The sequence below is a fragment of the Podarcis erhardii genome (assembly GCF_964252035.2).
Source record: "Podarcis erhardii genome assembly, chromosome: 6".
Lineage (NCBI taxonomy): Eukaryota > Metazoa > Chordata > Lepidosauria > Squamata > Lacertidae > Podarcis > Podarcis erhardii.
Genome location: NC_138510.1, coordinates 93,212,765 through 93,222,273, shown reverse-complemented (window position 1 = coordinate 93,222,273; position 9,509 = coordinate 93,212,765). Strand labels below are relative to the sequence as shown.

At 46.4% G+C, this 9,509-nt stretch overlaps 1 protein-coding gene across 1 annotated transcript in view; it reads left to right on the top strand.

Moving 5' to 3' along the window:
- Positions 1–9,509, top strand: part of CACNA1E (calcium voltage-gated channel subunit alpha1 E) — a 477,487-nt gene that overhangs the window by 369,651 nt on the left and 98,327 nt on the right. Inside the window, exons 24-26 of the mRNA XM_081866509.1 lie at positions 1,386–1,528; positions 5,691–5,918; positions 8,561–8,690. Of these exons, the coding sequence (XP_081722635.1) occupies positions 1,386–1,528; positions 5,691–5,918; positions 8,561–8,690 (501 nt within the window). The remainder of the gene's footprint in view (positions 1–1,385; positions 1,529–5,690; positions 5,919–8,560; positions 8,691–9,509) is intronic.

The following is a 9,509-nucleotide window of genomic DNA, read 5'->3' as shown; positions in this document are numbered from 1 at the left end:
AAAAAGCTCAAGGGTGACTAGGAATAGTGCCTGTGGGTCTGCCAAACATTTTTTTTTGTGGGGTGGGGATCAGGGCATCTCAAAGGCCTTGATTTTGTGGGAATGTTCAGGGAGGCAGGAGAGGTTATATTGTTTGTTAACATCCTTCCTAACTTGCACTAGCAAGTTCCTTTGCTTAGCAGAGTTTTACATCCTTCTTTTTACGCACAGCAGCTAGCTTGTTGCAGGCTCGTTTAAGCCTCTCACTATCATACAATACAGTACTGAATTGTATGTTCCTGGTGAGTCCCCCTTTTATCCCTCTCAAAAGAATAAACACACGACAATCTTATTTAAAGTCAATAAAAGAAGTTTACCCACAACATCATCAGTTCACAGTTGGATCCCTGAAGGCAGACTTAGTTACAAAGTCTATACATGTGGAACTATCCCATGTGGGAATAATCCCAGTGTCTTTTCCAGGGAGTCTTCTCTTCTCATGAGGTGGCCAAAGTATTGGAGCCTCAGCTTCACGATTTGTCCTTCCAGTGAGCACTCAGGGCTGATTGCCTTCAAAATGGATAGGTTTGATCTTCTTGCAGTCCATGGGACTCCAGCACCATAATTCCAAAGCATCAATTCTTCGGCGATCAGCCTTCTTTATGGTCCAGCTCTCACTTCCATACATCACTACTGAGAAAACCATAGCTTTAACTATACGGACCTTTGTTGGCAAGGTGATATCTCTGCTTTTTAAGATGCTGTCTAGGTTGGATGGCCCAATTCGCACATGGAAGTCTGCACTTTAAGTCGATACACGATTGTGACAGACGGTGAACGAGAAACACGTCTGTTTCCTTTTGTAACAGGAGGTCAGCAACTGGTGCTGTTGAGGTGCTGCTTAGCCGCACAACTGCAAACCTGGAAATGAAACAGGGATGTGCTAGGAAAAATGGCTGCATAGAATGTGTTTTCTGGACACTCCTTGAGGTGTGAGAGATAGGTTGCAGCTATGGCTTTGTAAGGCCAACCTTCTTGCAAACATGGCCCTGCGACAAAAGTAGTTACTGACCAAGGGAACAAGGACCTGCTGGCTCTTAGTTTAGGGCCTTGAGCTGCTTGAGCCTTGAAAACAGAGCTGGGGGAGATTGTATTTCTCACAACCATGTAGGGAGCTGTTTGTGTGAAGCAGATTTCAGTTGTAGTAGCATCACTTGCACAGGGATTGCTGAAGTCAGCGTCTGAGATGCCAGCAACCATCTTCAGATATGAACTTGTAGAAAGCCACCTCAAAGGATGTATGAGCTTTGAAGGTTCATATTCGTCCCAGGCTCTGATCCAGACACACTCCCCTCCCCTTCTGCGAGGAGAGAGCTTTTCCCATTCTCTCCCTTCTTCCCCACCAGCCTGTTATGCCGGCTAGCTGCACATTGGAGTGCAAACCCCAGGGGGTCACAATAGAAGTTAGCACCCCAGGGCTGCTGCAACGCTCCCAAGAGAGACCTGTCAAAACTGGACATGGTGTTGGTAGTCGCATGAGCAGAATTGGGTGTGCTGCCACCAAATCCCTGCAAAGCAGGGTGGGGGGGGGAGGGCCAATTGGAAATGTCCTCTTTCCACTCAGGCGTTCCCTAAAACCTGATCATTTTAAGCCCCATTTTTCTCCTGGTGTGGTAGGAAAAAGTAAGCTATGTTTTTTCTCATTCAGTTCCCTCTTCCCCCACACACCTCATTTTAACTTGCCCCCCCCCCCCCCCGCCCCATGTCCATTATCAGAAAAATACGGCTGTCACGTCTAGTTGCACCCTAAGTCCCGGCAACAAAAGATGGAGAATTTGATCTCTTGGCTGGGTAGGCAGAACCGCCCCTCGACAGCAAATTCAATCCGTCAGTTTTATTGTCTAGCCATAGAACAAATCGGTGAAAGGGCTGCTGAAAGCTGTCCTTCAAGACAGGAATCCAAAGCAATTTTTGTTATGTAAATCCAACACATTCCAAGTCCTGCAGACTCTCTTTCCTTGCAGAATTTTTCTGGTGTATTTCAAGTCTTGTGCTACAGCCTTCACTTGTTCTGACGAGTGCTTTCTTTCCATTCTTGCTGTTAAAATACGGTGCAAAAATCTCCCCAAAGCCAGAGTTTATATGTTGTTGTTGTTTAGTCATTTAGTCGTGTCCGACTCTTCGTGACCCCATGGACCAGAGCACGCCAGGCACTCCTGTCTTCCACTGCCTCCCGCAATTTGGTCAAACTCATGCTGGTAGCTTCGAGAACACTGTCCAACCATCTCTTCCTCTGTCGTCCCCTTCTCCTTTTTAACTTTTGCTTTTTTTTTCTTTTCTTTTTTTTTAGAGTTTATATGACTTGAAGCAAATTATTTATCCATATGCCACAACAGGGCAGCCATTCGGAAAAAAAGTTCTGGTGGTCACAGAGGACACAAGAACTTTCTTCTTTTTGTGCTTTATGGATAGAATATATTTTTAAAGCTCTTGGCAGGTTTGGGGGGCCCTGATCCTTCTAAGTTAATTGGGGGGGGGGGCAAGATGGCAACTGCCATCAAGTTCCCTCTCCTTTCCCTCATAGCATGCAGCTATAGAAACATAGGATATGACATCAAAATGAGTGGTGGATTTCCCCACCCTCCATTATCCACACCATTTGCTGCCAGAGGCCAGGCAGGAAAAGCATGTTGTTAAGTCACCTCACAGACTTGACTCAGTGTCGTAGTTTTATTATTTCTAGTTTGTTACCTAGTTCAGTGCTGTCGTCCAGTTCTGCTTGAGGTGTGTTGCCCTTTCCTTTTTATTCTATGATGTTGCATTTTGACGTAGTGCTGAACCATAGTTTGGCGTTACAACAGTGAGCCACAATGAGCCTCAGGGACACAGGCTCCTCCGTCCCCTCTGCTCCCTTAGCGTAACCTCAAGGAGAAGACCAGAAACTCCTGCTTTCATTCTAACTAGCCACATTTCGGTGTATCACCTGGATCCTAAATTGTGCTTCATCTTAACTCCCAATCACCTTCTTACTAACTGCAGAACCAGGAGGTGTGAATGTAAAGCAGCAATCCCTTGCTCACACCTTTTCTGCAGAAATGTCTTCTAGCTGCCAGTTCTCCTGTGTTGCGTTTGCATTGCCACAGCTGGGGAAGGAAGTGTTAGACAGAAGAGCTGTAATTAGGCTGCAAATCTTCAGGCAGCGCAAGAAAAGTGCAGTATGGGCCAATGGGCACATACACAGTTCAGCTTTAAAAAGGTTTCTAGCCCTTATGGAAGAGGAGAGATGGTGATATTCCCATTGTTAATTTTCCATGTTGTGCACTAGGCTGGTTCTACTAGGTGAAACAGAACTTTGGCCCATATTTCTGCACCTGATCTGGAGAAGCAAGAGAAATGGCAACATAGGCAGCCATAGGCATAATCAAGTGATTATGCATTCACCCACAGTGTGTGGGCAAGATCTCTTGAAGTCTCGGAAACTAGAATAATTGCTGAATAAAATGTCAAGTGTTTGGGAGCACGGCTTCCCAGCTTTGCAGAGCTCTTTGTTCTTCCCGTGACTAGCTAGACCAGAATATCTCATGCAAAACAGGAGCAATTGCAGAATAAATTATGCAAATTACAGGCTGCAGAATTCTATGTTCCTTGGCCTGTAATTTGGATTGCTGGTGCGCAGAATGTTGTTGCTATTAATATTGTTGTGTGCCACTCCAATCTCTGAGGGGCGTAAGATTCCAGGGGGGGGGGGTTCCAGGAGCTTACACAGGGTTCGGGTTTGAGAATGGGGGGCAGCAGAGGCGGTGGTGTCTTTATGATATATGGTTTATTTGCACATATGCATAACCTGAGCCTGTGATGGAGGAGTTCACAGCATTAACACTCCAGGAGGGTCTTGCTTACCCCATAGCCACAGCCTTGGATTCCAAGAGAAATCAGGCATGGCTGTCTCTCTCTCTTCCATCTTCCAGCTTACATACAACTCAACCCTCCACTCTTGCTTTTGTCTTTCTACCTACCAGCGTGTTGAGGGAGAGCCCCCCTCATTTGTCATCTGATATAGATCCACTTCCTTTGCTACTTTAATGGCCCATACTGCGGAGAGAATAATTGGGTGCACTCTTCCCACCTTGGATCAAATCTATGCTTCCAGGTGTTATAAGAAAGCTGCAGAGATATTGCAGGACAGTGCGCACCCCGGAAATGATTTCTTTCAGCTTCTACCTTCTGGAAGAAGGTACAGGGTTATAAATAAAGACTAGGACTAGCCACCTGAGAAACAGTTTTTATCCAAATGCGATTTTGGTTTTAAACGCAGTGTAAGGTGGTCTCTGTGGGAGTATATTGTATTTAATTGCGTGGACAGGCGGAGTCCCCAGATCCCGAGTGGTTCCCCCCCGTCATGTGGAATAACGACTCTAGACAACGTGCTATGGGATTAAATTGGCCACAACTTTATTAAATTTCAAATGGGGTAGACCTTGGCTCAGGCATTGGGCGTTCTCCCTCCCTAGTCCCCAGCCGGGGACCTAGGGAGCATCAGGGTTATCCAGTGTGGGGGGGGGGAATGGGCCGGCTCTGGAGAACATATGTTCAAGCAGAGATAGCCGCCCCCGTTACGCCGCCGCCACAGGGGAGAGCAATGACAACCTTTCGGCGTACGGCCAAAGCCTCCCTTCAAAAACCCCTTTAACGGGGAACCCTGGTATCGCCGCCGCAAAGAGGAAGATGGACTAAAGGATTCCGCCCAAGGCCTGATACCGCCAAAGTTGTGACATTTTGCTACGGGAAAGGCGAAACCTGCCAATGCAGGGAAATTCCTTTCCGGCCCTTTAACTGCGACCTTATCGTAGCAGCGCCCGCATACCTGTGGAGACAGGTTAACCTGCAAAACCTATGAAGAAAAGTTTCTTTTGAAGAAAATAAGACATTAACTGAGGGTGGGTAGGGTGGGAGAAGCTCTGGAGCCAAGTGAGGATTACCAATTAAGATCCACCCTCTATTGTGTGGGCAGGTAATCCCTCCCCCTACCTGGCCTGGTTTCCCTGGCAACGCTTCCCCCCAGGTGGGATTGGACAACTCACTGGGGTAGGCGGGGACCTCCAGGTATCCCACCTGAGAGAAGGCAAAGCCTATGCTGATGGGGCCACTCCAGGGCTGCACGCGTCCACGCAAAGGGCGCCCCCCCTGTTTTAAGTGGGGAGCGTTCATTATGGGGTATCAGAGTTTTTAGGGGATTAACCAGGCTGGGATAGCTGGGATAGCAGGCTTGTTGGTTTTAAAATGTGTGATGTAGATTTTTTCAATTTCGTTGTTCTGTATGGGACAATGACAATAAAGATTATCGTATCGTATCATACGTAGAGGGCCATTGCCTCACCAGGAAGCTAGCCGGGCTGTTCCAGGAATTGAATTCATGCTGCATCCAGGAATTAGAAGGGTCTCAGCATCCTGTCTACCCCCCCCCCAACACATAAAAATATTTTTAGCCCACAACAGATACAGTCCTGCTAACAGGACTCGGCATCCATTATTTGCTGTGAGTTTATGCAAGCAGTCATCTTTTTGTATGATTGCATCTTTTTAAGTATCTTTAAGTATATTTTTGCCCACATCCCTCCGCCCCCGATTCTTGTTTTTCCTCTGCTCTCTTGTTTTCCCAAACTCTGGGACTATAAGGTAAGTAACGTGTCCAGCCTATGAACTCCCTTCAGGCTTTGTGTCAAATGCATTCCCCTCCCAGCTATAGCAGTAACGGGCCTTGTTCACTTTCTAGTTAGCAACAAGACAGATGGAGAAGCCAGCCCTCTGAAGGAGGCAGAGACAAAGGAAGAGGAGGAAGCAGAGGCAGAGAAGAAGAAGAAGCAGCAGAAAAAGAAGAAACCCATAGGCAAACCCATGGTGCCTCACAGCTCGATGTTTATCTTCAGCACCACAAACCCGTGAGATACACTGCCTTAGCTTTTCTGCTTGAAATGCATAATATGTTGGTTTTCAAGCTTGCTTTAAAACACTCCCGGGAACCCTTTACAACATGCCAGGGTTCCACAGAAAACAAGTTGATTTGGGTAGGTTTCCCACAGAAAGTTCAAGACCCATCGGCCGAGTGGCCTATGAGACTTTGGTGAGTGAAATGGGAACAGTGAGCTGGTTTGTTATCTAGGTGGAAGATGCAAGTTTGAATCACCTTGGTGTGCAAAATGTCATTGTCCTCCCCCCCAAAAAAATCCAGCATCAGTTCTGTCATATTCCAGTGTCGCGGCCAAGTTCCAGAATGGATGCTATTCTGAAAGGTAGTCTAAGGTCCCATGGCTGACATCTCCAGTTAAAAGGATCAGGTTGTAGGTGATATGAAAGGTCCAAGAGAGACCATGGGGAGTTGTTGCCAGTCAAAGTAGACAGTACTGGCCTCAGTGGACCCCTTATTGGTTGGGTTCATATAGTGAAAGGAAAAAGAATCACCCTTCTTCCCAAGGTGTCAGGGTGTGAACTAGCGAAGCCTGGCAGGACAGCTTACTCTATGGTCTTAACCCTTTTATGCCTTAATTAGAGTTGAGCATTTTGGTTATATGAGGCTATTTCCATAGCAGCTTCCTCTATTCCCTTCTGTGAATAATGTAGAACACCTCCACCCACCAGACAACTGGACTTTTAAATTGTTTTTTAAAAAATCATTGTGATATTATAGTGTTATACCACTGTTACACCATACTACAAAACTTAACATTATAACATTATGGTGTTATAGCACTATACCTATCTTTCATTTTAAAAAAAACACAGCAAAGCTGTTTCAGCACTAAAAGACTGGTTTAAATAAAATAAATGCGGTCATGAAATGACACTCAGACCAAAGTGTATAGGGAATGTGTGCTGAGCTTCAGATGGCCTGAGCATTATGCTTTCTGGTGTGGACAGAACCTAATACAGAGCAAAAGCGCAGTGTTCCCTGATAGTGGGCAAAATGGTTTCAAATCTACCTGCAGCTTACAGTAGAAGAGCAATGATTTGCGTGAAAACAAAGTCACTTTTCAGCCTAACCTCTGAACTAAATGAAATTAAATGTTTGCATTTTAATTGGATTCAACCCTACTGAAATCGGTGGAATAGAAGCTGCGAGTCTCAGCTGCCAAAGTTGCTTTGATTGCATTGCCTTCTCTCTGCTTAGCCTGCCTTACAAGGTTATCGTGTTGATAAACGGTGACATCGCCATGCATTCCCCTGGGGAAAGGTTGAGTGTTATAAAGATAACATAAACATTGCAATCATCCCTACCATGAGACCCATGGGAAACGAAAGCTTCCCCATGTTGAGTGGAAGGGTCTGAAGCGGGGTTGTAAATTTGTTTGGTTGAACGCGCTTGCAGTCCTCATCACAACAAGGAACCCAGGATGACCAGAGATCGCTGTTGCTAGAGGGACTGTGAGTGTATTAAGCCAAACATGCTTACACTCCTCCTTCAGGTCTTTCTGTTCATTGCAGGAGTGTCAGGGCTGAAGGTGGCTGGTCCAGCACACATGCAACCCAGGGATAGACTTTAACAACACTCGCAAAGCGCTTTGTTTTTGCGAACATATTAGGGCAGCCCAAATGGAAGATACCATGGCTGTACTGGGCAACCCGATTTGTGCTGTTGCGGGAGGGGTGAGTCTTGCAAGACAAAACGCTGCAGGAGCCACCTAATTGATAGGTGGTGATACTAGTTCCACGTTATAAAATTCAACATGAAGCCAAGTGCTCCAGCTTACCCAGATTCCTGGTTGTGCTGTTTGCAGGCTTCTAAGAAAAGATATAAGGGACACGGGTGGCGCTGTGGGTTAAACCACAGAGCCTAGGACTTGCTGATCAGAAGGTTGGTGGTTCGAATCCCCGCGATGGGGTGAGCTCCCGTTGCTCGGTCCCTGCTCCTGCCAACCTAGCAGTTCGAAAGCACGTCAAAGTGCAAGTAGATAAATAGGTACCACTCCGGCGGGAAGGTAAATGGCATTTCTGTGTGCTGCTCTGGTTTGCCAGAAGCGGCTTAGTCATGCTGGCCACATGACCCGGAAGCTGTACGCCGGCTCCCTCGGCCAATAAAGCGAGATGAGCACCGCAACCCCAGAGTCAGTCACGACTGGACCTCATGGTCAGGGGTCCCTTTACCTCTGACCAGCTTCTGTGGGAATGATTGCATTAGAGACCAGGCCCTCCTTCATCAACTGGTGCAGTTATATTTATTGCTAAAACTGCTCCTACCTTCAGGTTGTCCATGGACACTGTATTAACACAATTAACAATTAAATTAATGCATTTTTCTTTTAAAAATAATTTTGGGGGTTTTTTTAGTCAGTTGCAAGTATAGATTTGAACCCTGGGAGGAGGGGGCTTTAATCTTTTGCCTCTTGCAGTTGTGCTAATTCTGTTTGCCTTGGCAGAAATTGGCACCAATGAGAAAACGCATGTGAAATACTCTAAACGCGCTGAAATGCTCTGTGAATGCCAAGTACACTGGTATACATTGGACGGGCCTTAAAGGATCGGAACTGTGTGTGAGAGATCGGTGGCCATCCATCGCACTGACCACTCTGTGTTCTTTCCCTGACAGAATCCGAAGAGTCTGCCATTACATTGTCAACCTGCGCTATTTTGAGATGTGCATCCTTCTGGTGATTGCAGCCAGCAGCATTGCCTTGGCGGCGGAGGACCCCGTCCTGACCAACTCAGAGAGGAATAAAGTGATTACCCCGTTGTTGCTTTTCTGACAATGCTTGCCCCACCGTGAGATCCTAATGTAAATGAGCTCCAGTTTTCCCAGCTATAGGCCCTCTTTACATTCCAGTATAGAACTGGCCCACATGCTTACGAGACACAAAGAAATTGTTCTCTTGCCGGGCTGTACTGTTGCAGTTAGAGATTACGTGTTTGAGTGTTCACATATACCAGGGGTCAGCAAACTTTTACAGCAGGGGGCCGGTCCACTGTCCCTCAGACCTTGTGGGGGGCAGGATTATATTTCTGAAGGGGGGGAATGAACGAATTCCTATGCCCCACAAATAACCCAGAGATGCATTTTAAATAAAAGGACACATTCTACTCATGTAAAAACACGCTGATACCCGGACTGTCCGCGGGCCGGACTGAGAAGGCGATTGGGCTGGATCCAGCCCCCAGGCCTTAGTTTGCCTACCAATGACATTTACGTTATATATTTGTCTTGATAGATGATAGATTGATAGATCGATACAGATACACACATGAGGTTTTATCCTAACCATCTCCCTGACAATGTAGTACACACACACACACACACACTGAATGTCACAGGGAAAGATTTGCCACTGTATTCTTCTGATTTCAAAAGGCAAATAGTGAACTTTTGCCGGGTGGAACAAAACAGTAGGTTTCCCAGAGTGCTCTTTGCTATTCCGTTGGCAAAGCCCAGTCACTTTTACTTCCCTTCCTGCAAAGGGGCAGAAGCGTGTCTTGGCTAGTCTTCTGTTCTGTGGTGGCAACTGAAAGTTGGAAATTCTCACAATAAAAAATTCCAGGTAAAT